This window comes from Mirounga angustirostris, unplaced genomic scaffold (genome assembly GCF_029215605.1).
Source record: "Mirounga angustirostris isolate CCGP_5_RB_7025 unplaced genomic scaffold, mMirAng1.0.hap1 SCAF_17, whole genome shotgun sequence".
Taxonomy (NCBI): domain Eukaryota; kingdom Metazoa; phylum Chordata; class Mammalia; order Carnivora; family Phocidae; genus Mirounga; species Mirounga angustirostris.
The window spans coordinates 47,253,047-47,278,486 of NW_026991725.1; the positions used below are offsets into that span (position 1 = coordinate 47,253,047).

The 25,440-nt window shown below is 58.1% G+C and overlaps 2 protein-coding genes and 1 long non-coding RNA gene across 8 annotated transcripts in view; 1 reads left to right on the forward strand and 2 right to left on the reverse strand.

The window, feature by feature from the left end:
- The window catches only part of LOC135362964 (uncharacterized), a 21,412-nt gene extending 12,644 nt beyond the window's left edge, over positions 1-8,768 (reverse strand). The window contains exons 1-4 of the long non-coding RNA XR_010408527.1: positions 8,629-8,768; positions 6,163-6,376; positions 5,716-5,929; positions 439-638 (exon numbers count right to left, since the gene is read on the reverse strand). This is a non-coding gene — a long non-coding RNA (uncharacterized LOC135362964). The remainder of the gene's footprint in view (positions 1-438; positions 639-5,715; positions 5,930-6,162; positions 6,377-8,628) is intronic.
- TNK1 (tyrosine kinase non receptor 1) lies at positions 3,687-13,970 on the forward strand. Its single transcript, XM_045890132.3, has 13 exons — positions 3,687-4,567; positions 8,666-8,845; positions 9,006-9,076; positions 9,202-9,393; positions 9,557-9,712; positions 9,840-10,123; positions 10,325-10,598; positions 11,756-11,850; positions 12,175-12,339; positions 12,440-12,519; positions 12,827-13,125; positions 13,208-13,303; positions 13,386-13,970. Exons 1-13 carry the CDS (start codon positions 4,507-4,509, stop codon positions 13,497-13,499), a joined length of 2,067 nt encoding a protein of 688 aa, XP_045746088.2. The 5' UTR covers positions 3,687-4,506; the 3' UTR covers positions 13,500-13,970.
- Positions 13,971-14,117: 147 nt separating this feature from the next.
- Positions 14,118-19,076, reverse strand: PLSCR3 (phospholipid scramblase 3). 6 transcript variants are annotated; one of them, XM_064582632.1, is made up of 8 exons: positions 18,584-19,076; positions 18,201-18,382; positions 17,723-17,934; positions 17,585-17,627; positions 17,317-17,474; positions 16,840-17,001; positions 15,023-15,184; positions 14,118-14,834 (listed from the first exon to the last, which is right to left on the reverse strand). In XM_064582632.1, the coding sequence occupies exons 2-8, from the start codon at positions 18,205-18,207 to the stop codon at positions 14,778-14,780; spliced, it is 801 nt and encodes a 266-aa protein (XP_064438702.1). In that variant the 5' UTR covers positions 18,208-18,382; positions 18,584-19,076; the 3' UTR covers positions 14,118-14,777. The 6 variants fall into 6 exon arrangements, with proteins under 6 accessions (XP_064438702.1, XP_064438703.1, XP_045746028.1 ...); XM_064582633.1 differs by having other exon boundaries at positions 15,023-15,118; positions 17,254-17,474; positions 18,584-19,074; XM_045890072.3 differs by having other exon boundaries at positions 17,254-17,474; positions 18,201-18,378; positions 18,584-19,059.
- Positions 19,077-25,440: the final 6,364 nt, after the last annotated feature.

Consider the following 25,440-nt stretch of genomic DNA (forward strand, 5'->3'; position numbering starts at 1 on the left):
CTCTAAGTGCAATCTCCACCTGAATGCCCCACGAGCCTCTCAGAGTCTCCACGTCCAAACCCACCGCCCTCCCGGACCCACCTCCTCCTTGGCGTCTCCCTCAGGGTTAACGTCAGTGCCAAGGGTCTACGGACATTCCCTTGCTCTCATGGCGCACGCGTACTTCTCAGCCATAAGTGATCTACCCTTGTGATCCTTGCTGGAACCCGGCCCCCCCATGTCCCCAGAGCTTTGTGTCTCAGCTCTGCGCACCCAACTGAATCACTTGTAGTTGCCCAAACCCTTTGTTTGCTCCTGGTTCCTTGCCTTTGCCTAGGCTTGTTCGCGTACCCCGATGCCCTTCTCCCATGGCACAGACGTCACCTCTTCCGAGAAGCCTGCTCTGAGCTCCTGAGGCAGCGTGGAGTGTCCCTTCCCGAGACGTCTCTCATGTGGTACCTGTTACACCAGGTTGGTGGTGTTTCCTTAAAAATCTTCCCTCCGTGGGCGCCTGGGTGGCTCAGTCGGTTAGGCATCCGCCTTTAGCTCAGGTCATGATCTCAGGGTCCTGGGGTCAAGTCGCACATCGGCCTCGCTGCTCAGCAGGGAGCCTGCTTCTCCCTCTCCCTCTGCCCTTCCCGCTCGGGCTCACTCTCTCTCTGTGTCAAATAAATAAATAAATAATCTTTAAAAAAAAAATCTTCCCTCTAGACCACGCGCTCCCCTCTAAAGCCACTCCCTAAGGTCTTGTCCTCGCTCCCCCAGAGCCTGGCACAGGTGACACCAGGAATCATCCCTGACAATCGCGCCCCGTCCCTGGAGCTCTGTGACGCGTTCCCCACATGAGCTCCTCATGAGGACTTGGCGTAGGAAGCTGGTGGCGTTTGTCTCTGTCCTGTGCACATAAGACCGACCCACCAGAGTGTGGTTTTCCTGAGCCCCTCACCCAACAGGAGAGGCTACTCGGGGTCTGGCAGTTTTAAACAATGGCCCCTAAATTCTTTGACATGTCTCCCGTCAAGAGGTAGGGTCGGGCGCCTGGGTGGCTCAGTTGGTTGAGCGACTGCCTTCAGCTCAGGTCATGGTCCCAGGGTCCTGGGATCGAGCCCCACATTGGCTCCCTGCTCCGCGGGAAGCCTGCTTCTCCCTCTCCCACTCCCCCTGCTTGTGTTCCCTCTCTCGCTGTGTCTCTCTCTGTCAAATAAATAAATAAAATCTTTAAAAAAAAAAAAAAAGAGGTAGGGTCTATGCGTGCCTCCCTCTATCGCTGGCTGGCCAACTGAACGCGTTGGGAGGGACACCGGGCCACTTCCTGGGCCAAGTCCTAAAGAAACTGGTGACTCTGCCCTCGGCTTCCTGGGACATCCACTCTGAAACCCAGTCGCCATGCTGTGAGGAGGCCCAGGTGACATGGAGAGTCCACATTGAGGGGTTCGGTCAAAAGGCAGCATCTACTGTCCCCATGTGAGAGATAACACAGCCCCCAGCTGTCAGCTCACCTCGGGACGAGCAGAGAAAATCTATCCCCACTCTGTCCTGGTGGCACTCCAGATTCTCAAACTCCAGGAGCGTGATAAAACGGTTGGTCTTTGCCACTAGGTCTTACTACTTGGCAGCAGGCCACGGGAACAGTGGGGCCGATAAAGGAGCCGAGGACTTGGCACCGAAGGGCCCTGCATTCACGACATAACTCGCCGTGCCATTCCCAGCTACGTGTCACTCACCAGCCTCAGACTCAGTCTCCTTCCCCGTAAAACGGATGTTAATGCTGGCTACCCTGTATGGCAACAATGTGTCAGACATGATCCCAAGCATTTTGTGCACCTTATTAGTTAACCTACAGCCCTGTACCAAATTATTCCAAAGCTTGATTGTCTAAAACAATAAACATGATCTCAGAGTTTCTGTGGATCATAAATTCGGGAGCAGCGTAACTGGGTGGTTCTGGCTCATGATTTCCCACGAGGGTGCCATCCAGATGTCAGTCAAGGTCGTGGAAATCCAAGGTTTGACCGGGGCCGGAGGATCATCTTTCAGGATGGCTCACTCGCATGCCTGGCAGGTTGGTGTTGGCCGTTGGCAAGAGGCCTCAGGCCCTTGGCATGGGGAGCCTCTCCACAGGCCCACTTGCATGTCCTCATGACCCAGTGGCTGGGTTTCCCTGGAGTGAGGGGTTCAAGAGAGGAAGGCAGAAGCCACGCTGTCTTGGACGAGCTCGCTCGGAGGTCACACACCATCCTTTCTTTTTTTTCTTTTTTTAAAGATTTTTATTTATTTATTTGACAGAGATAGAGAGCACAAGTAGGCAGAGAGGCAGGCAGAGGGAGAGGGAGAAGCAGACTCTCCACTGAGCAGGGAGCCCGAGGCGGGGCTCGATCCCAGGCCCCTGGGATCATGACCTGAGCCGAAGGCAGACGCTTAACCGACTGAGCCACCCAGGCGCCCCCACACACCATCCTTTCTGCAATATCCCTCTGAGGACCCAGATCAGCCCTGTTCACCGGGGAAGGCACCGTGTACACCAGTGTTAGTGCTGAGCGGGGGCTTCACCAGCCTCCACTCTGGCTACCAACACACACACGTGGACACACTTCTCCAAAGGTAAATACTCCTAGTAGATGCATCTTGAAGAGGAGGACACAGGCACAGAAATGGGAAGTCACTTGCTCAGAGTCACAGAATGGCAAGCGATGGGCGGGGAGGGATTCCAACTCAGGCAGTGAGACCCCGGAGGTGCGCTCTAAGCTACTCTGCTGGAAAGGCCCTCGGCTCCTTGGTGAGCCTGAAAGAACAGGGTGGATTTAGGAGCACTTTCCACTTCGGAAAGCAAACCAGCAGATATGTACAGGGTGGTGGGCTGGCTGGTGACTCTAAAAACCAGCAAGGCAAATCCAAATGGGGAAAGGATGGGACCCCAGGAGCTGGGGGATGGAGATGAGGTGATGGAACGGGAGGGTTTCACCCCAGGGTCTAGGAAGAGCCAGCCACTTGGGGCCAAACACGGAGAGGGGCAGGGACAGGTTCGCCAGAGAATGCTTATGGGGGGGTTTGGGCACTCCCATACACATCACTCCCAGCAAAGGAGCTCCTGATGTCAAAAAAGTCTCCTTGGCATCACCCGACCCAGATGACGCTGCCTCACCCATTTGCTCAACAAAGGTTACTGAGCACTTATCCTATGAGCCAGGCACTAGACTGGACAGGAGGGACACAGCAATACCCAGGCAAGATCAAGTCTCTTTCTGCCTGGAGCTTGGAATCCAGCAAGGGAGACAGACAAGATACTGGCAAGGTCAGAAAAGCAATGAGAGCAATAACAGGAAGGCACAGGGATCTTGGTGTTCAGGGCAAGGGACCTGACCAGGGAGGGATAGGCTTCCTGCACTTAGCCAGATTGGGATAAGGGCGGGAGGACTTCCAAGCAAGGGAACAGCCACACAAAGGCCCCAAAGAGAGAGAGGTACTTTCCCCTGTTGAGAGGTTGGCGTAGATAAGATGGCAGCGAGAGCCCTGTGATCTCAGGGATCAGAGATGGAAGGGAGGAGCTAAAGGGGCATTAATATGGCTCCCAATAGGAGAGGAGAGTTTTCTGCAGAGGGATGGGCCCTACCCCCCACCCAAACCCAAGGCAGTAGGTGGGGAAGATAACAGGGGACCTCTCCGCTTACCCTTCTTGTTCCCTGCCCTTTGGGGAAAGACTTGGCTGGTGGTGTGAATGTGCTCATCCTTCTCGGATGCAGAGCCTGCGGGGCAGGGCCGGGGTTGGGGAAAGGCACCCAGAGTGGGACTGGTGCCCGATCTGGGCCTCCAGGTTTAGCAGGACGCCCCATCTCAGCTTAGAAGGGGTGCACCCCGAGGGTGGTCCGGCCGTGCTTCCCCACACAGGTGGGGTTGAGAGAAGCTTAATTCCAGAAGTAACACATGAATAGGGAGAAGGGGGAGGAATAAAGAAGCCTCTGATTCCCTGGGTTTTTTCCAAGCTAAAGACAAAGGTGGGGCTGAGCCTCTGTGTCCGGTTTCCTGCTGGAAAATCTGTCTGGTTTCCTGCCGGATCATAGAGGACCTAGGCCCAGAGTCCAGCCGATAATGCCCCCTCTCTTCACCTCCTCTCCATCCCATTGCCAAGGCCTAAGCAGGGCCAGCCTCTCTCTCCTGAACGGATGGGAAGAGCCTCTTCCCGGAGCTCCCTGCTCTTCCTCTCTTCCCTTTCCCCAGCTGCTTACACAGCAGGCTGGTTCTGCCACTCCTCTGCTGAAACCTTTCAGTGGTTACCAGAGCCCTCAGGTAAGCTCCTGACCATGTTCTCCAAGGCCCTATAGAGTGAATCCAACCAGGCCAGGGATCATGTCTGCTTGTTCGCCCGGGTCCCCAGAACCTGGCACAGTGAAAGCTTGCTGAAGGATGAATTGATGCCTGGCCTGGCTTTTGCCATCCTCTCTGGTGGCAGCTGCCTTCATAGAGCCCCACGTCCTCTACACATATGTGTTCAACTCCCAGAGGACCTCTGGTGCACCCAGATCTGTGAAGATGCTGGACATTCAGAGGAAAATCAGGTGTCACGTGCTCTTCCCCGAAGAAGCTCATGGAGGTAAGAAGGTTGGGAGCAAGCAAAAGTGATCTTTGGGTTTTAGAAATCAGAAGAGTCATTGCCTCTGGACAATGGAATTGACTGAAAGTGGACACAAGGCAAGTTTCTGGGATCATTGAAATGTTCTTGGTCTTTATCTGCATTAATACACGTGTTTATTGATTGAAATGTATTGAGCTGGGGTGCCTGGGTGGCTCAGTCAGTTAGACATCTGACTTCAGCTCCGGTCATGGGCTTGGGGTCTTGGGATTGGGCCCTGCATCAGGGCTTCATGCTCAGTGGGTAGTCTGCTTGTCCCTCATGCTCTCTCTCTCTCTCTTAAATAAACAAAAATCTTTTTTTAAAAAAATATTTTATTTATTTATTTGACAGAGAGAGAGACACAGCAAGAGAGGGAGCACAAGCAGGGGGAGTGGGAGAGGGAGAAGTGGGCTTCCCGCTGAGCAGGGAGCCCAATGCGGGGCTCGATCCCAGGACACTGGGATCATGACCTGAGCTGAAAGCAGATGCTTAACAACTGAGCCACCCAGGTGCCCCTAAATAAACAAAAATCTTAAAAAAGAAAAGAAAAGAAATGCATTGAGCTATACAGTTAAGTCTGGGCACTTTACTGAATGTAAGTTATACCTCAATAAAGTCCTGTCAGCATACATAGTATACCGATGTTCATATGAATATAACAATGACAAAAAACCCTGAGTATGGATTAAACAGCACATCAGACATAACCAAAGAGAGAATCCATGAACTGGAACACGGACCTAAGGAGATTACCTGGATTGCATCACAGTAACACAAAGATTGAAAGATATAGAAGAGAGTTTAAACGACATGAAGAACAGAGTGAAAAGGTCTAGCATACTTCTAATCAGAGTCCCCAAAGGGGAGAACCAAAGAATGGAGGCAAGACAATATTTGAGGAGATACTAGCTGAGAATTTTCCAAAACCGATGAAAGATATGAATTCATAGATACAGGAAATACAACACACTAATCAGAATGAGTAAAAAAGAATCCATACCTAGATATTTTGTGATAGAACTACAAAATGCCAATGATGTCTTAAAAACAGGGAGAAAGGACAGATCACCAACAGAGGAATGACAATTAGACTGAGCAGACTTCTTCACAAACAATATGCACTGTACCTGTTACATGCCTACACTGTTCCAGGTACTAAGAACACAAGGATGAGGGGTGCCTGGGTGGCTCAGGGGTTGGGCGTCTGCCTTTGGCTCAGGTCATGATCCTGTGGTCCTGGGATTGAGCCCCGCGTCCGGCTCCCTGCTGATGGGGAGCCTGCTTCTCCCTCTCCTGCTCCGCCTGCTTGTGCTCTCTCTCTCTCCAGTAAATAAATAAAATCTAAAAAAAAGAGAGAGAGAGAGAGAGAGAAAAGAACACAAGGATGAACAGGACAGATCCAGCCCCTACTGTGTGGATCCCACAGTATATCAGGGACATCAGATGTGGAGGGAGCAATTATAGTGTGATGAGCTGGCCTCACTGGAGGGCAAGAAAAGGCAAGGAAAGCAAACAGGTTGAACTGTGAACTATGAATAATTTCCCACCAGTGCTGGAATATCCCGTGTGCTTACCAAGATGGGGTAGATGTTTCCCTGAAGGGACTCTGGGGATAGCTCACACATCCTTCCTCAGAACAGAAGGAGACAGGCCAGATGTCCTGAGACTTGTGACTTCCTCCCTGGAACCCCTGAGGGAAAGGGAGATGAGGGATGCTCCTCCTCAGAGCCTTCTCCGAGGTTCTAGACTTCGTCCTGTGGCACCATTCAGGTAGCCGGTGTACAGAGACTACATGGGGGAAGGAGGGTTGAGCCAGAATGAGGCCAGTTAAATGCCAGTGATGGGGAGGGGTGCCCTGAAGCATGGGGTGCTGCCCTTGACCACGGAGACCAGGTACCAAGCTGAGATGGAGGTCAGGAGCCCACCCACACACAAGACCTCCAACATGTTCTACCCTGGGGAGCTCCCAAAAGGTCCCTTTCGCGGGCAGGACATTGGACCGACGTTCAGAACTGGGACAGCGACAATGGCTCCGATCTTAGACTCTGTGGAGGCTGGGGGCTGACTTCCTGCACCAGCAATGGTTCCTGTCTGCCCCATGCCACCCTGCCTTCCTCCATATGGGGGCTAGGGACGCTCTCTCCCCTGCTAGGGGGCAGGGACGAGGTCCTGTTTAGCCTCATATTCCCAGGACATGCGCAACATTTCTCCATCTGGCGCTTATTCGTGTAAGGGGTGGGGCTCTGGCCGGGAGAGGTGAAAGATTTTATGGGGGACAGGACCCCCAGGAGGAAGTCTGGGAGGGGTGAAAAGGTCTTTGAAAGAGGCGGGAAAGAGGGCGTGGAGGAGGAGAGAGGGAAAAAGACTGGGGAAGGGTTTCTCGGGGTCTGCCGGGCAGAGGAGGGCCCGCCGGCCGCGGTGGGGGCGCCCCCGCAGGCCGTCCCGGCCGAAGGGAGGAGGGCGAGGGGCGGGGCCGGGCGCCCCCGCCGGGCGCCCGGCCCCGCCCCCACGGCCTGCGGCCCCGCCCCCCCGGGATTTAGTGCTGGCGGCCAGGGCGGCTCCGCAGCCGCTGCTTCCGCCTTCGCCAGGTGAGCCTCCTGCGGAGGGGGGACGCCGGGGGCTGGGGCTGGCGGAGCAGCCGCCGCTTGGGGTACGTCCGCGGGTGCCCTGTTCGCCTCCCCTCCCTCCCCTCCCCCGGTCCTCCCCGTCTGCGGCCGCCTCTCCTCCCGTCCCCCTTCGCGTGCTTTCCCCACCTCCCCTTGCAGGCGGTCCCAGGTCTCCCTGGATCCTGGCCTCCCTCCCTCCCCGCGCCCAGTCCCTAGTCCAGCCCTTCTTCCTGGTTTAACTAAAGTGGGGGGAGGGAGGGATCGAGGTGCGTGTAAGGGAGAGTGTGGTGCAGGCAGCCAGCGCCCAGGGCACCCGGCCTGAGTTAACCAAGATTGGTGGAGTTGCCTGGAAACCAAGTTAGATTGAGTGACTCAGGTGTGCGGGCAGGGCCCCTGTACCTGGAGCTGCGCGCAGGTGGGTGTGGAAGGGACTGTGCACCTGGCAGCACCTGGCTCCGTAGGCGGTACCCGAGCTTAGCTCAGCCTGCACCTAACCACCAATCACAAATGCCCAGTGTCGTTTCAAGCCTTGCTGCCTCGGGTGCCGAAAAGGCGGTGACCCTGGACATCTCGGAGCTGAGGGGCGGTATGCCTGCATGGTTCAGGTGTGTGTGCACACGGCACCTGGGTGTCTCGAGTGTTGTGTGTTTCTGTGGACCTTGATGGCTCAGACACGTGGGGCGGTATGTCTCGGAGGCAGTGACCCACAATGTCACCCCTGGGCGTATGTGAGAGGTTATGCGGCAGTAAGCCGGGGTGTTCCATGGCAGCGTTCTGGAATGTCTCGGACTTGAAAGGCCAGGTGCCTGGGTGTCTCAGGCTTCTTTGGCAGCATGTCTGTAGGTCTCAGTGCGTGTGGGCAGCAGTGTTTCGAGTGTGGGAAGCAGTGCACCTGCGTGGGGTGTGGGTGCATCTGCGTGTTGTGGTTAGCATATCTGGGCATCGCCGGCAGGTATGTGGTCCCTGGGGGTGCAGGGGCAGGGTGCCATCCTATCTCAAGAGTTGGCAGAGGAGTGCGCCTGGGTGGCTCAGATGGTTAAGCGACTGCCTTCGGCTCAGGTCATGATCTCAGGGTCCTGGGATCGAGCCCCGCATCGGGCTCCCTGCTCCTTGGGAGCCTGCTTCTCCCTCTGCCTTTCTCTCTCCCTCTGTCTCTCATGAATAAAAAAATAAAATAAAAAAATAAAAAAATAATCTTAAAAAAAAAAAAAGAGTTGGCAGAGGAACATACCTGAGGTCTGCCAAGCACTGAAATCTCAGGTGTGAGGTGGGGACTGTATGTAGGTCTCAGGTATGGGGAGCATTTTTCCTGGGGTTTGTGTGAGTGGCCGGATTCCTGGCTGGCTGATCCATCCCTCCTTCTGCACCTGAGTGTGTCTGATGGGTGGGGGGAGTGGAGCTGGAGACCCCGTTTCTGCTGTCTCAGCGGCTTACCCTGGGCTATGTGTTGAGGTGGGTGCGTTATCCTCAGGGATCCCTTGTGCAGACATGCTCCCCGAGGTGGGTTCGCTGTGGCTGCTTCGGCTGCTTCGGGACATCCAGCTGGCCCAGTTTTACCGACCCATCCTCGAGGAACTTAATGTTACCCGGCCGGAGCACTTCGACTTTGTCAGGCCCGAGGACCTGGACGGCATTGGCATGGGCCGGCCTGGTAAGGGACCCCCTGGTCTCTTCTTCCCCAGCCTGGTACTTTCTAACCCCCCCCTTTCCCCCCACCAGCCCTCTTCTGGCCTGTAAAGTCTTCTGCACCGCCCCCCGCCCCCACTGCCCATCGTGTACCACCCATGTCCCCTGATTCTGACCTTCCCCAGCCCAGCGCAGACTGGCCGAAGCTCTGAAGAAGCACCGTTCGGGGCTCAAGTCAAAGAACTGGGTCTACAAGGTGTGCATTTTGGGGTGGGGGCGGTAGGCTTAAAGGGCCAGCTTAGGCCCGGGAATGGGGTGGGCTGACTGTCAGGGAGGAGTGGTACAGGGTTCTACACACTTGCTTTCCCACCCCTGCTTCAGATCCTTGGGGGTTTTGCACCTGAGCCGAAGGAGACCACCCCAGCTCCAAACAGCCCCCTGTCCCTCCCTGAGCCGGAGGGGGGACTCAAGTGTCTGATCCCGGATGGTGCTGTGTGCAGAGGGGAGCTGCTGGGCTCTGGCTGCTTTGGAGTGGTTCACCGAGGGCTGTGGACACTGCCTGGCGGCCAGAGTGTGAGTCCGGGGAGCCTGCTTCATTCTGGGTGCTGGGGCCAGCTGCCCGTCTGGTTTCTTTCTTTCTTTCCTTTCTTCTTTTCTTTTCTTTTCACTGGCCCTCGGTCCTGCCCGCCCTCTCTGCTCTGGGTGCCGGATAGTGTCCTGTCCCCCCACTGCCCAGGTCCCAGTGGCTGTCAAATCCCTCCGGGTGGGTCCTGAAGGCCCCGTGGGCACGGAGCTGGGGGACTTCCTTCGGGAGGTGTCCATCATGATGAGCTTGGAGCACCCACACGTGCTGCGTCTGCACGGCCTCGTACTGGGCCAACCCCTGCAGATGGTGAGCAGACCAGGACAGCGGTTCCCGGGCCAGGGACGCGACAGGAGGGGGCGGGCAGAGTCCCGTGCCGGGGGTGGGGGGGGTGGGGGGAGCGGAGCCCTGCTCACGCGGCACCGCGCCCCCGCAGGTGATGGAGCTGGCGCCCCTGGGCTCCCTGCACGCGCGCCTGACCGCCCGGGCCCCGACCCCCCCGCTGCCCGTGGCCCTGCTCTGCCTCTTCTTGCGGCAGCTGGCGGGGGCCATGGCGTACCTGGGGGCCCGTGGGCTGGTGCACCGAGACCTCGCCACGCGCAACCTGCTGCTGGCCTCGCCGCGCGCCATCAAGGTGGCCGACTTCGGGCTGGTGCGGCCGCTGGGCGGCGCCCGGGGCCGCTACGTCATGGGCGGGCCCCGCCCCATCCCCTACGCCTGGTGAGGGGCCGCGGGGGGCCGATCGCGGGGGCATCGGGCTGGCTCCGGGCGGGGCGGGCGCGCCGGGCCCCCCAGCGAGGCCGGGACGAGGGTTCTGGAAGGGCTGGGGAAGGAGGTCCCCAAGGACGGTGGCGGCGCCGCGGAAGTCGCGCGCTGGGGGAGAGGGGCCCCCGGGCGCCCCGTTCAGCTGCGTTTCCGCAGGTGTGCGCCAGAGAGCCTGCGCCAGGGGGCCTTCTCTTCTGCGTCGGACGTGTGGATGTTTGGGGTGACGCTGTGGGAGATGTTCTCCGGGGGCGAGGAGCCGTGGGCCGGGGTCCCGCCGTACCTCATCCTGCAGTGGCTGGAGCAGGACCAGGCCCGGCTGCCTCGGCCTCCCCTCTGCTCCAGGGCGCTCTACGCCCTGGCCTTGCGCTGCTGGGCCCCCCACCCCGCCGACCGGCCTAGCTTTTCCTACCTGGAGGAGCTACTTCAAGAGGTGGGAGCCCCTGCCTCCCCACATCCACCCCCTCACTTCCCCGTTTTCTCCCCGAGTGGCACGCGCAAGACCAACAGATAGTCCCGGGCTGGGGTCTGGGAAAGACCGACAGATTCGGGCTCTGCCTGCAGGGTGCTCGGAGCCCTGGGGAGGCAGCTCCAGGGCTGGAGGCTGGAGCTGGGCCAGAAAAGGGGGAGCACAGAGCACCAGGCTGCTGTGAGGGTCTACAGGCAGAGGAAAAGAAGTTCAGCAGGCAGGGGGTGGGGGGTGGGGGGAGTGGGGGGGGGGGGGGAGTGGAGACCGCGCAGGGACCTCAGGGGCGTGCCCCGGAGGGATATGGAAGGAGTGATAGATAACCAGATCTAACACAGGGCGCTTGATCTATGGAAGGCCCCGTACCACACGTTATCTTCCTGCACGATCACCCACTTCATCCTCACAACCCAGGAAGGCTGCTATTTCGTGGCCTTTACCGATGGGGCAGTTAAGGCATTGAAGTGGTTTGCCTAAATTCATAGGGTAAGCGGAGGAACCCTCTTAGGTCAGTTGAACCAGTCAAATGATCTAAATCACTGAACTCTGTTGTTGAAGTTTAGTCTTTACTCTGAGGGCACCTGGGAGCCATGGAAGGGTTTTGGGCGGGGGGAGTCACAAGCCAGCTTTACATGCTCTATCACTCTGGCTTGGTGCAAGAAGGGATGGGAGGGAGGACACTGAACATGGGAAGAGCAGGTAGGTGACAGTGGCTGCAAAGCAGGAACGAAATGATGTCTGGTTCAGGGTCAAGGCAGAAATTTCCAGAAAAGAAACGGAAAATTTCCAGAGCCCTGTTAGGCGGAGCTGTGTGGGGGGTAAAAGCAGTGCATGGGACCACTCTCCCCTTGGTTCTCCTCGGTAGAGACAGGGCCCCCCTTTGTTGCTTGCTGACCCCTGGGCTATGTCCAGCTTGGCATGGACTCCAGGTCTGCCTCCCCTGCTGGATCACAACCGGGGGACAGGGACAGTCCCACCCTGGGCCCAGGACCAAGGACATAGCTGGATGGGTTTCGTCGGTGGGTACATTAACAGAGAGGAGTCTCCTTTCTTCCCTGCTCCCACGAAATTACCCTTCGGACTCAGGCCACAAGCCCTGCCCCCCTTTCCTCCTGCCTCTGCAGGCCTGGCCTCCGGAGGGACATTGTGTGCGGGATGTCACGGAGCCAGGCGCCCTAAGGATGCAGACTGGTGACCCCATCACCATCATCGAGGGCAGGTGAGAGCTTCATGCCTCCCACACGTTCCCAGGAGGAGGACTCCCAGCCAACCCTCCTGACCCTGGTCTCCATGTGCTGCTCCCCAGCTCCTTGAACCCTGCTCCTCTGCCTCCCCCCTTCCCCCACGGGCGCACCCCCCCCCCCAGAGCTGCACTACCGTTGTGGCCTCTGGCTGGAGCCACCAAGCCCATAGAGCCCTTTTGTGTTCCGGAGAAAAAAGCTTCCCTTCCTCCAGGCAGATGCAGCTCCATGGCACACAGCTTGCAAGCTGAATGTGGGCGCGAGCCCAGCCCCCACTCTGTCCCCTTCACCCCTTCCCACAGCCCTGACTCTGCAGCCTGGAAGGGCCAGAACGGCCGCACATTCAAGGTGGGCAGCTTCCCAGCCTCGGCAGTGACGCTGGCAGATGCGGGGGGCTCACCAGCCACCCATCCAGTCCACAGGGTCTCCCCTGCCCAGGGGGAGCGACATCAGGGAAGCGTAGATGGGTGAGCACCTGAAAGAGTGTGTGTGTGTGGGGGGGGGACACTGCCAGGCCAGTGGTAGGGTGGGGGTGTGGAGAGTGACCGGGATCACTCTCTCCAACAGGGACAGAGGGAAGGCAAAGCTTCGGGATTTACCTCCAGCACGGGGCCAGAGAAGGAATGTGCCCCTGCAGAGGATGAAAGGTGGGTGTGGCTGGTGGGGACCCGTCTTCCAGGGTCTCCGAGGAAATCAAGAACGACCCTCCGATGCTGCCCCTACCCCGAGTCCCGACCTTTGAGTATGTGAGTCGACAGGCTCGCTGAACTTTAGGATCTGCCCGCTCCCCCTTGCAGTTCCTGCCATCTCGGCTCTTCGGGGCCTTCCGCTACCTCGGCACACCTTGCCGCGCCCCTAACCGAGGGTCACCCCGAGAGCAGCGCACAGAGCGGGGAGAAGGCAGGACCCCGCGTCTGGGCTTCCTCTCAAGCTCCTTTTTTCTCAACTGCACAGTCATTTCCAAGAGTCTGGAGTCCGTTCTGTCCCCGGGCCCCCGCCCCACAGGGGGTGGTTCAAGCCCCCCCGAACTTCGTCATGCCAGAGCCGTGCCCCAGGGACCCCCAGGCCTGCCATCCCGCCCTCCCTTTGCCTCCAGCCCTTCTCAGCCCAGCCAGCCCCCCAGGGAGCGGCCTCCCTGGCCCAAAAGGGAACCCCCCCACAGCCGTCCCTCGGGGGCGCCTGGAGCTAGCAAAGTCACCGTCCCCGCTGGAGGCCTCTTGCCCGACCCCAAGTTGCAGAGGAGGATCGTGGAGGTGAGCTGTCCCTGAAGTGGCTGGTGTCCAGAGGGGCCTCCGGGCAGGGGTAGTGGCCTGAGCAAGGCTGTGTGCCCCGCAGGTGGAGCTGAGCGTGCATGGAGTCACCCACCAGGAGTGCCAGGCAGCACTGAGGGCCACTGGGGGAGACGTGGTTTCTGCCATCCAGAACCTCAAGGTAAAGCCAGACCCTGCTCTCGGGTTCGCACCGCTCCCGCCCCGGCCCCCGGCCCCCACTGCCCTCCCTCCCGCCCCCGCAGGTGGACCAGCTCTTCCATCTGAGCAGCCAGTCCAGAGCGGACTGCCGACGCATCCTGGAGCACTACCAGTGGGATCTCTCTGCCGCCAGTCGCTATGTCCTGGCCCGGCCCTGAGCACTGCCCCCTTGGGCGGGGATACCAGCCTGGATCGAGGGCCCGGCCCTGCGGGACCAAGCAGAACCAGAACCTGGACCTACCAGGGCAGAATTTCCCACCCAGGGAGATCGTGTGGTGGGCAGGTACAGGAGGAGCCCGGCGTCAGGCACTGACCAGCATCTCCTCCGGTGCCCCTTGGCCTCTGAGGGCTCCAGCTCCCTTGGCTGGTTCATAGAAGGATCTAGTCCAGTCTGCCTACCATATTCCCAACCAAGAGAACTTGGAGGGACGGAGCGGCCCCACATCACACGCACAGGAAGCTTCCACTTGCTACAGAGGACCTCAGGAGCAGCCATCCCGAACGGCGGTCAGCTACCACACTGGCCTCTGGGGGGGCAGCCATCTTGGATGGTAGAAGCAACCATACTGATTTGGGGTACGTGGCCCAAACTGCCTTGGCCCTGTCCAGGGCCGTGATGGAGGATGTCGTTGCCCTCTTGAACTCCAGGACCCTGGATCTTGGCAGCCTGGATGATGAAACGGGCCGGCCCCCACCCCAGCCCAGCTGTCCTGTTTCCCTTGGTTTCTTCCCGCACCAGCTCTTCTTCTCTCTCCCATTACATACATCTTCCAGTATCCGAAAAGTTACAAAGTTTATATGAATATGTCATACAAAGATGGCAGCCTCCTTCCCAGGGCGAGGAAAGGATGGGGTGCTTGCATAAGGCACAAAAGCTGCAACCGTGGGCAGGGCCCGGGGGAAGGAAGTTGGCACCGGAGGGTAGGCCCTACAGCTGTTGACAGGGAGGGGGGACCCCCTCAGAGTGCCACCGTCTAGGGCGGGACTCGCTGGCCAAGCCAGTGCGGGGAGACAGCTGTCATACCCGCCATCTTTGGTGCTGCGTCCCCCGCCCCACCCCAGCTCCATCAGAAAACCCCAGGGCTCTGGACACCACAGGCCACATGAGCAGGGACCCGGTAGGGGGTGAGAGCACGGGGAGGGGAGGGAGAGTCTGAAAGCAGATTTGCCTGTGTGCTGGGGGCTCACCAGAGACGGGTGGGAGGTCGCAGGGGAAGGGCTCTCCTACATACCCTTGTCTGGGGGCCGAGGTGAAGGAGGCCAGGGAATCAGGGTAGGGGTAGGGGTAGGGCGCCGTGGCCCCTAGACTCTTGGGCATCCCTGTCCGTCCCCTGCAGTGCACATTGAGGGAAGGGGCTGCCTCTGAGGAGGGGCCGGGACAGGCCGCCATCTTGGATCCCCGTTGAGGTGATGGTCTCCTCACCCCGAGGTGGCCTCTAACTGGTGATGGCCGAGGGCCCAGCGCCGCCTCGCTTCTCGAAGAACATGTAGTCCTGAGGGGAGGGCACTGTCAACAGAGCTGGCTGGGCCGGCCTAGCTCAGCTCTCACACCCCAGGTCAAGCGCCGCAAGCCCCTATAAAGCCCGCGTCCCTAACCCTGTCTGAGCAGGAAGCCAGGCAGTGCACAAAGCCTGGAGAGTGAGAGCAGAGATCAGGAGGGGAGGCGGGGCAGCCAACTCACGATGAGGAATGTGGCTCCCAGCAGCACCGCCTTCACCCTCACGTCCAGATCCAGCGGGAACTGCAGGCCAAAGTCCTCTGCATCCGTGAGCGCCTCCTGGAACAGCCCCCCCCACTGCTTGCTGATGCGGCCCACGCTGCGGGACTCATCCGGGGTCTTCACCTGGGGTGGGGGGCAGAACCCAACTGGGGAGGATGCGACTGCTCTCCCACCACCACCCCTCGCATGGACCGTGCAGGCTCTCCACTCAGGGAATCCTTCCAACAGCCTTGGGTTTCCATGTGACATTGGGGGAAACCGAGTCACCCTAGGTCACGCTTCCAACAGCCTTGGGTTTCCATGTGACATTGGGGGAAACCGAGTCACCCTAGGTACAGCAAAAATCAGAATTCGGACTCTGATGTGTTGCTCTTGAAAGGCCGTACATGAGAACGGAACATCAGCGGTGGGGGACATGGAAGCGGGATGTACTACTCATCTCAGCGTAGGGCTGTCTGCCGGGTTTGCTTTGGTTACCAAAGTACCCACCACCTACGGTTGGTGCAGTGGGTGCCCTGAACGCAGGAACTTGGTCAAGAGGGGCCAGGGAGGGAGGCTGCGCTCTATCAGCCAGCCAGGCTCCTGGAAGGCTGTGGTTGCCCGAGGGGTGCCTTTCCACGATTCTGCAAAGTAGGAAGGGCTCTGTCCAGCATCGCATGCAAGCTTCATCCAGAGGGGATCCACGCCCGTCTACGGGGGGGGGGGGGGGGGGCGGGGGCGGCAGTAAGTGGCCTGTGAGGCCCATGATTTCCACGGACCTCTCGGCCCAGCAGCAACAGGCCCTGCCGCTGTGGGTGGTAATTCACAGTGATTCCCTGTTCCTTTTCCTTGGCTTAGTCTTCAGTGGCTAGAACGATGCCCTTCCCATCCCTGTCCCCCACTGTCCCACAGCGCTGGGGCACTTCCTGCAGACCAGTCTCAAGCTGGGCAGGGCCTCTCCCAAGGGCAGCTCCCCAGGGAGACTGGCCCTATGAGGGCCCCACAGTCTCCACGTTCCCATCCAGAGCTCACCTGGTGATCTTCCCATCATGGAACCTCCACCCACCTACCACAGAACTCGATTTTTAAAAGCAGGCTTAGTCCAGACACCTCATCAAAAGCCTTGGGGTCTGTGGGGTTCTACCTGTTATTTCTCCCTTATCGGCACTGGTGATTATCCCTTAAAGAACTCAAGTGTCTGTGACATGCCTCTGTCTTCTAGAAATGGAGGTGCTTCCCCGGCCTCCCCCTGAAAGTGTCACCACTTGGGTTGTCCAGGCTGATGATAGCCATGCATGATGACAAGGATACAGAGCACCTGGATTCCAGGTTGTGGGGGCGCTGTTTGGACTTCTAGGTTGGCGAGGCAAGCCGCAGGATCTTAGCAAGTTAAACTGGCGCTTGCTTCTGGCAGGCGAGAATTCTACCACTGAACCACCAATGCAGGCGCTTGCTTCTGGGTCTGGGCTCCCAAACTCACGCATGGCAGCCACATGGGTCCAGCCCACAGCGGACGTGCCCTAAATCAGGCCCGGCCTCAGACTCTTGCCCTTGCACACAGGGCTGCAGGCAACCATCAGCATTGGTCCTCAAGATGAGACCCTCTCTGCCAAGCTTCCTTTCTTAAGACCACAGGGGCATCCCTTTCTGAAGGGAGGATCACCGCAAGTGTGGTAGGAGTCACAGCGGATTCGGATTGAGGAGCTCAGGGTCTTGACCTTCATGTGGGCTATCCTGCCTCCCAGAAGCTGCCATCTTGGCGTGCGACGGTCCCAGGAATCTCCCCTTATTCCTGGTACCTCAAAGTTGGTGTCCGCGCCGCAGCCACAGGTCCAGCAGGGCCCCACCACGCGCAGGACCGTGCGGCGGTCCGCATCCTGGATGGAGAACTTGGGGAGGAAGGGGTGCCAGGTCTGTAGTACGTGGCCAATGGTGGTGCCGGGGGGAGCCTGGACTTCCATCTGGAGTGGGAGGCGGACGGGGTCACTGCCGAGACGGCTGGCCGGCCCGCGCTCTCGCCGGCCAGGCCCTGTCACCCGTCTGCCCTCACGAGACCCCCCATCCCCTTCGCATGACCCCTTGTCACCCCGCTCGCTGACCTCGCATCCCACCCGCCCGCGCCCACCGGGGCCGCACGTCACCCCGCGCGCGCGCCTCATTCGGTCAGGGGCCCTCCCCACGACGGCCTGCCCCCCCCAGCCCTCCCCGCCCACCTCCTGGAGGTCGCACGGGCAGCACGCGCAGCCACAGTGCAGGGGGCGGAGCAGGCGGAGCACCTCGCGGTCACCGGGGTCCACCACGCGGACACGCAGGGGCCGGCGCGCGCCACAGCACAGACGCGCGCAGCAGTTGCTGTCCTCGGCCGCCCGGCCCAGGGGCTGTCCGGCCCCCGAGCGCAGTTCATACCGGTTACAGTTCTCCCAGCCGAGGAACGCTGCCAGGCGGAGACACGCTGAGGCTCAGGCACCACGGGCACCCCCGCCCCCAGGAGCCCACTCTCGCTGCCCCCGCCACGAGGCCCACCCTACTCCTCCTTCCACTCACTTTCCATTCGCTCAGCCTTCTGGTGAATCAAGATCTGATCAATCTGCAAAGAGAGTAGGGTGGGCGTCGATGTCAGCTGGCTGGCCTGGATGCCAGGGTCCCCTCCTCGCCACTCCTCCCCTCCTCCCTGCCACTCACCTGCACCAGGAATGCGAGGCCGGAAGGCACCCCCGGCAGTGGCAAGAATGGGGCAGCAGGCCCGGGGACTCCGGGGCCGGGCGAGGGGAAGAGAGAGAAGGCGGGCGCAGGGGCAGGTACGTGGGAGGGCACTGGCGCCGGCCCCGGGTACCCAGCGGTAACAGGGTAGGGAGGTGGGGGTGAAGGGGCGTGCCCTTTGGGGGGCAAGTAGCCTGTCGGGGAGGAAGGGGGTGGATTAGAAAGGGACCCGCGGCCTCATCCCTCTTCCCCTTAGGCCCACGGGCCGCGAGGCTGCGGGGAAAATGTGATGGGAAGAAGCTGAGAAAGATGGGGCGGGGGAGCAGGGCGGCGGCTCCCCGGGACGAAGGGAGGGGCCCCACGCAGCCAGTCGGAGCACATTCCCGGAGGATGTGTTCGACGCCCAGCTCCCCAGTCCGTGGGGGGGATAACAGAGACCCTCAGCCTGGCGCCCACTTACCTGCCATGGGAGAGGGGCGAGAGTTCGCGGGATGCCGGGCTGTCCGGGAGGCTTCGTTTTAGAGGTGGAGGCAAGTTCGGGCACAGCCAGACCGACACAGACAGACACAAAGACGGACAGGCCAACGCGGACAGGCCGCTGCGCCCGGCGCCGGCCCAGGGTCTCGCGGACGGCGCCTCTGACTCAGGGAGAAACCGAAAGTGTCAGAGGGCAGGGCGGGGTACCTGGGACCCTGGCTTCCCTCGGGGGCCCCAGAACCGCCCCCTCCCTTTGTTCTCCCATGCCCCGCGGAGGCGGCTGTTGGCAGACGGCAGGACAGATGCACCCGGCCAACGGCCCGACCTCCAGGGAGGCCTCCCGGCCCTTCGGTGCGCCCCGCTCACCTGAAGCCCCTAGAATAGCTGCGGTGCCCAGCGCTCGGCGGCTCACAGGAGCCCGTGGAGGCGGGCCCGGGATCTGGCCCCGCCCCTCGACCCGTCCGGGCCCCGCCCCTCCCGGCCTGGGCGGCGCGCCTGCGTAGAAAGCAGGCCGGCTCTCGGCGGGGCGCGGACGCTGGACCGCCGGCCGCCCCGGGCGGTCGGCGTCCCCGCCTCCTGCGCTCTGCCGCCGCAGGCCAGAGGAAGCTCGCCGGCGGAGGGCGGAGGGCGGAGGGCGGCCGGCGGAGACCTAGCCCTGCGACCCCGCCAGGTCTGCGGGCGCAGAGGGCTCGGGGTCCCTGGGTGGGAAGCGAGGGCCGCTTGCGCGGCGCTGGACCCCAGGCTCCTCCTCCCAAGGGCGGCTCGGGCCCCGCTGACGCAGCGGAACACCCTTCACACTCGCTCATTGGCTTCCAGGACTGGCCCCCGGCTCCCTTTCTGCGTCCCGGGGGCTGCCTCGCGGGCTCCTCTCTGTGACGCCGCCGTCACCCACACAGACACCTTTGCAACTGCAGTCCCGCCTGCAGGAACGCCTGCCACGTGGGTGACAGGCCGCCGAACGGCGTCAGCGACGAGCGTGCGCGCGGGGAGGTTCGGGGGCCCGGAGGCGGCAGCGCGGCCGGCGGGAAAGCCTCCTCCCGACCGGAGTCGCGTCTTCTGCGTCCCGGGCCGAGGCCCGCGGGTGTGAGGAAGCCCTGAGCCTTGGGCCCTATAGGCCGGGAGGCAAGAGAGGAGTTTCGAGGGGGAGGCCAGCCCACGTGTACAGAAGGCCTGGTGGGAGCCGGGACTTGGCCCCGGGGACGGCAGGGAGCCCACCGAAAGATTTGCAGACCCAAAGAGAGGGTCCAGGTCGTGTGTGAGCAAAACCACTTAAACCTGCAAGGCGGGCCTTCCTGAAGGCACCCGGGCTGGGTCGTTGACATAGCCGGGAGGGGAGGATGCTGTGTCAGTGCAGACAGATAGAGGTGGCAGACTTGGGGGGTACTTAGACAGTAATACAGAACTTGTTTGAGGGGTGAGATGTGGAGGTAAGGAGTTCAGGATGACCCCGGGGCCCTGGTCTGCTGACCAGGCAGGTGGAGGCGTCACCCCTCATGATGGACGCGGAGCAGCAGGGTGCGGGTGGGGCGCCTTTGCCCCTATGTCCGTGTTCCTCTGGGCTGGTCAGCTGCTCCCACAGCTTCAGTCATCATGTGCTTCGGACCCAAGTGCTTGACCTCTCCCCTGGTATCCCTTAGTACCTCAGATGCTACATGGGCTGAACCATGGACCAGCATCCACCAAAACATATAAACATACAGAAATTCGGTTGTTCAACAAAGATTTAGTGAGCACCTACTCCATGTCAGACAGCATTTGATAGGAATGCACAGCAGGTTTTTGTTTGTTTGTTTTTTGTTTTTTTAAAGATTTTATTTATTTATTTATTATTTGAGAGAGAGAGGGGAGAGGATCAGAGGGAGAAGCAGACCCCCCGTTGAGCAGGGAGCCCGATGCGGGACTCGATCCCAGGACCTCGGGATCATGACCTGAGCCGAAGGCAGGCGCCTAACCGACCGAGCCACCCAGGCACCCAGGAAAATACACCAGTTAAAAAAGAAATTAACAAAAATTGCTGATGTCCTGGGGCTTGCATTCTAGTAGAGAAGAGATAGATAATGTAAAATATACTGGAAGTCAGATGGTAACAAGTGCTTTGAAGAAAAACAGAGCAAGATGAGGAGGATACAGGGTGATGGGCAGGAGTTGTGATTCTGAAGAGGGTGGACGAGGAAGGTACCACCAAGAAGGTGGTAGTTGAGCAAAGACCTAAAGAAGGTTAAGGATCGAGGCAGGCAGACATCTGGTGAAAGATGTTTCAGGCAGAGGGAATGCCAAAGGCAAAAACCTTGAGGGAGAAGTGTGCCTTACTTGTTCAATGAACAGAAAGGAGGCCAACGTGGCCTGACTGGAGTGAACCAGGGAGAAGTAAGAGACGTCACAGGAACCTGAATCACGTATGGCCTTGCAGACCATCGGATTGGACTCTGAGTGAAATGGGAAGGGTTGCAGGGTTTGGACAGAGACATGAGACTGACACAATCGGGAGTCCTCAACTCTGGCCACAAGATAGAATCATCTGGGTGCTTTACAAAATACCTCTGCGTGGGTCCCTGGTCCTATCGACTCAATTAGAATATCTGGGTTAAGGTGCAGACAGTAGAACTTTCTGAGAATTCCCTGAAGACTTTAATGTGCAGCTAAGGCTGAGGACCACCGTGTTACAGGGTGTCTCTCTCAGGCTGTTTTGTCCAGAGTAGGCTGTAGGTAGGCAAGGGCAGAAGGACATTCTTGCAGAAAGCTAGGTGGGATGTGATGGTGGCTTGGACCAGGGGCCGGAGTGGTAGGTGAGGTGCCGGTGGTGAGAAGTGGTCAGGTTCTGGTTACGCATTTAGCCAACAGGCCTTGATGGCTTGCTTGGATACAGAATGTGAGAAAAAGGGCAAGCAAAGTTGACTCAGGTTGGGCCCAGGAGGCCCTGCCTGGTTGGGCTCTGCTCTTCCTGTTCGTTCATTTCCTGCCTGCCCACTCCATCCTGAGCTACAGGCCCTCCTGTTCTCCCTCTTGACTTGTTCACACTGTGGTTTGTCCCTTTCCTTCTGGTGAACTATTCATGCTGAACCCCAGCAGGTGGACAGAAGCCTTACCAGTCCCCCAAAGCAAAAGGAGCCCACCTTAGTATCTACATGTAACACTGATCACATTGTATCAAATTATTTTTTGCTAGGGTCTGTCTACACTGCTGAAGTCTGTCTTGGCGTGTACAAGAAGGGAAGAACTCTGGGAGTTGGACAGAAGAGGGTTTGAATCGCAGCTTACACCTGGCTATGATACAGAACAAGTAGCTTCACCTCTCCTAGTTTCACTTCCTGCTTCCTTGTAGGACTGTTGAGAACTGGACACAACGTGCAATAATAATAGGGACCAATTACCAAGCAGGCCTTATTCATCTTGGTTCCTCAAGGGCCCCTCCCACTGGCAGGGTCAAAGCTAAGGTATTAAGGATCACATTACAGGGAGGGTGGCCATTCTGGGTGTTGGGGGTCTCCTCCACCTAGAGGTTCGCTGTGCCCCACGCACTGCCTGGGGTGAAGGATGGAAATGCAGCAGGGGCCCTGAACTGGGGGAGCTTGGAGCCTGGGGATCCCATGCTGGCTTGGCCACTGGCACTCTGGGCCACTCTGGCGGCCCCTCTGAGGCTGCATTTTAGTCCTCACTAAAATGAAGAAATACAGTGATCTTCTACTAATACACCTCAAATCATGCCTCCTCCCTGGGTATAAATGCTTCCATGGCTCCGCACTGCCCTCAGGAGAGAGCCCAACATGTCAGCCCAAGGCCCTCCCCGATCTGGCCCCCGGGATCCACATTTTTTCACTAAGACCCTCTCCTGTCTTCAAGTCAGCCACCAAAAATTCTTTTTTTTTTTTTGAAGATTTTATTTATTTATTTGAAAGAGAGAGAGCACAAGCAGGGGGAGCTGCAGGCAGAGGGAGAGGGAGAGGCAGACTCCCTGCTGAGCAGGGAGCCTGATGCGGGGCTGGAACCCAGGACCCTGGGATCATGACCTGACCATCTGAGCCTCCCAGGAGCCCCAGGCCATGAGGAATTCTTTCTTTCTTTTCTTTTCTTTTCTTTCTTTCTTTCCTTCCTTCTTTCTTTCTTTCTTTTTCTTTCCTTTCTTTCTTTCTTTTCTTTCTTTCTTTCCTTCTTTTTCTTTTCTTTCTTTCTTTCCTTCTTTCTTTCTTTTCTTTCTTTCTTTCCTTCTTTCTTTCCTTCCTTCCTTCCTTTCTTTTCTTTCTCTTTCTTTCTTTCTTTATGAGAGAAACAGCATGAGAGGGGATACGGTCAGAGGGAGAAGCAGGCTCCCTGCCGAGCCGGGAGCCAGACGTGGGGCTCGATCCCAGGACCCCGGGATCACGACCCGAGCTGAAGGCAGTCGCTTAACCAACTGAGCCACCCAGGCACCCCACGAGGAATTCTTTCAGGTCTCAAATGCACTGGGCTCTTGTCTGCTTCAGGGCTGCCTTGGAAGCCCCTACCTTAGTCTGGAACACACCCCCGCCCCCTCTGCATCACCGCATCCTTCAGGTCCCCACAGAACATTCTGGCACACTGCAGCTGCTACAGGAGTCTGGAGCTCAGCAGGGACTAGAGCGGGAGACAGAGATCCTAAGTTTAAAAGAATTCAGCGGGGCGCCTGGGTGGCTCAGTTGGTTGAGCGACTGCCTTCGGCTCAGGTCATGATCCTGGAGTCCTGGGATCGAGTCCCGCATCAGGCTCCCTGCTCGGCGGGGGGTCTGCTTCTCCCTCTGACCCTCCCCCCTCTCATGTGCTCTCTGTCTCTCTCATTCTCTCTGTCTCAAATAAATAAATAAAATCTTTAAAAAATAAAATAAGGGGCGCCTGGGTGGCTCAGTTGGTTAAGCGACTGCCTTCGGCTCAGGTCATGATCCTGGAGTCCCGGGATCGAGTCCCGCATCGGGCTTCCTGCTCGGCAGGGAGTCTGCTTCTCCCTCTCCCACTTCCCCTGCTTGTGTTCCCTCTCTCGCTGTGTCTTTCTCTGTCAAATAAATAAATAAAATCTTTAAAAAAATAAATAAATAAATAAATAAAATAAAATAAATAAAAAATAAAATAAAATAAAAGAATTCAGATTGTGGGCCACCTGGGTGGCTCAGTCGTTAAGCGTCTTCCTTCAGCTCAGGTCATGATCCCAGCGTCCTGGGATCGAGCCCCGCATTGGGCTCCCTGCTCAGCGGGAAGTCTGCTTCTCCCTCTAACCCTCCCCGTGCTTGTGTTCCTGCTCTCGCTGTGTCTCTCTCTGTCAAATAAATAAATCTTTAAAAAATAATAATTCAGATTGTAATTGAAGATACAGGGCTCAAGATTACCTGAAGATCCTCTCATTTAGAGAAACGGTCCATACTCTTTTGAATGCACACCTTCCAAAAAATTAGGCACGCACCTCCAACATACCACACAGATATGCACTTGATGAAACATACACAAAAATGGAAAGTGACAAGGCTGATGTTAAAACATGTATACACAGGAGTTCCAAGTTTCTTTCATTAGAATTTGAAAAACATGAATTTAAACTAGACAGCGAAGGAAAAGGGGCAGAGCGGCCACGGCAAAGAGGGAAACCAGGAGTGGCGTGAGAGAAGCCAGGATGTGTTTCGGGGACAGTGTGGCCAACTGCGTCCAATGCCGCAGAGGCCGAAGAAGACGAGATTGAAAGTCATCCATTGGATCGGGCAACCAGGACGTCCTAGCAATCCACGGGATCCTTCCAAGGGCGTTTATGGGGCAGAGGTGGGATGGAAGACAAGACTGGCTAGGGGCAGGAGGGCTGAGTAAACCTGAGTCCAGACCTTCCCTGAGCGCCCCAACTACTACCTGCTTGGATGCATCCCAGGCATTTCAGAAGCAACCCATCCAAAACTGACCTGCTGACCGGCCTCCCCCGATCTGCCCCCTCTCTGTTCTCATCCGAGTAACAGCACCTCTAGCTAGGTGTATAAGCCAGAAGTCTCCGACTCATTCACCCCTTCTATCCGGTCCATCAGCAGGTCCTATCAGTACTACCTTCAAAATACATTCTGAGCTGGGCCCTTTTGACCACCTCTTCCACCCTAAGCCAAGCCACCACCATCATCTCATACCTGAGCCTCCTGACTGGTCTCCCTGCGGCCATCCTGCCTTCCTCTTCTCCATGGGTTCCCCACGTCTTCTCAATGTATACATCAAATCCTAGCATTCTCTTACTTTAAAAACTTTCAGCCATTTACTGCTGTGTTACAAATGAATTCCAAGTGCCTTACCACTCCCTGCAAGGCCCGCAGGAGCATCCGGGGCCCCGCCTCCCCACCCATCAGCCACACTGGTTTTGCTCCTTCTCCAACAGGCCCGATTTTCTCCTGCCTCGAGGATTTTGAACTGCTCCTTTGTAGTCTGTTTTGAAAGCTATTCTTTCTGCCCGGAATACACTTCCCCTTCCAACCTTGCGCTTGACTAGCTCCCGCTTCAACGGGACCTCCTCGAGAGGCCTTCCCATCTAAGGGAGCACTCCCTCCACTACCCCATTCTCCCCCTGCCCCCGCCCCGTTCTGCTCCTTCAAGCACAAAGCACAACACACACCGATACATTTGTACGTTGAGTTGTTCAAGTCCGTTTCTCCTCCTAGATGGGAAACCCCATGGGGAAAGGATGGTGTCTGTCTTGTTCATGGTTGAATTTCCTTGTAACGTGTGTCTGACACATGATGACCACTTGATGAGCCCTGGCTGCCCCCTACATCTCTTCGGGGTCCTTACCTGCTGCGAGAGCCACTCCAGCCTGCCTTGCCACCTTTTCTCCCTCTATCCTGCCTAACTCAAAAATTCCGCCCACCCCACACTGAAGATTGGGGAGCCCCTTACCCCTCCCTTTCCCACCTCTGTCTCTGTTCATGGTCTCCTCCACACAACAAAGCTCTTTTAAGGATCATCTCAAGCCCTGTGAAGCATTTTCTGACCGCCCCCCATACATGATGATCTGTCCCTGTGTTGAACCGCAAAATATTTTATAACTCATGGCCCTCTTCCTGTGTTGCCTTGACTGCTAGTGGGCTCAAGAAATTTGTGGGCTGACAGGGCTGAAAAGCACTACCCTACAGTCATCTTCAAATTCTAGTGAGCATCAGAACCACTGCTGAGCTTATTAGAATACAGAATCCCAGGCCCCAAAGAGCATTTCGGTAAGACTCCGCATTATTTCAAGCACTCTTTATGACCCTGAT

Coding starts and splice junctions, on each gene's coding strand:
- TNK1 (XM_045890132.3), top strand. CDS start 4,507: ATGCTGGACATTCAGAGGAAAATCAGGTGTCACGTGCTCTTCCCCGAA. Junction 4,568..8,665: donor CCCCGAAGAAGCTCATGGAG/GTAAGAAGGTTG, acceptor CGTTATCCTCAG/GGATCCCTTGTGCAGACATG. Junction 11,851..12,174: donor ATCACCATCATCGAGGGCAG/GTGAGAGCTTCA, acceptor CCCTTCCCACAG/CCCTGACTCTGCAGCCTGGA.
- PLSCR3 (XM_045890072.3), bottom strand. Junction 17,628..17,722: donor GCCTCGCATTCCTGGTGCAG/GTGAGTGGCAGG, acceptor CTCTCTTTGCAG/ATTGATCAGATCTTGATTCA. Junction 15,185..16,839: donor GCGCGGACACCAACTTTGAG/GTACCAGGAATA, acceptor CCCCCACCCCAG/GTGAAGACCCCGGATGAGTC.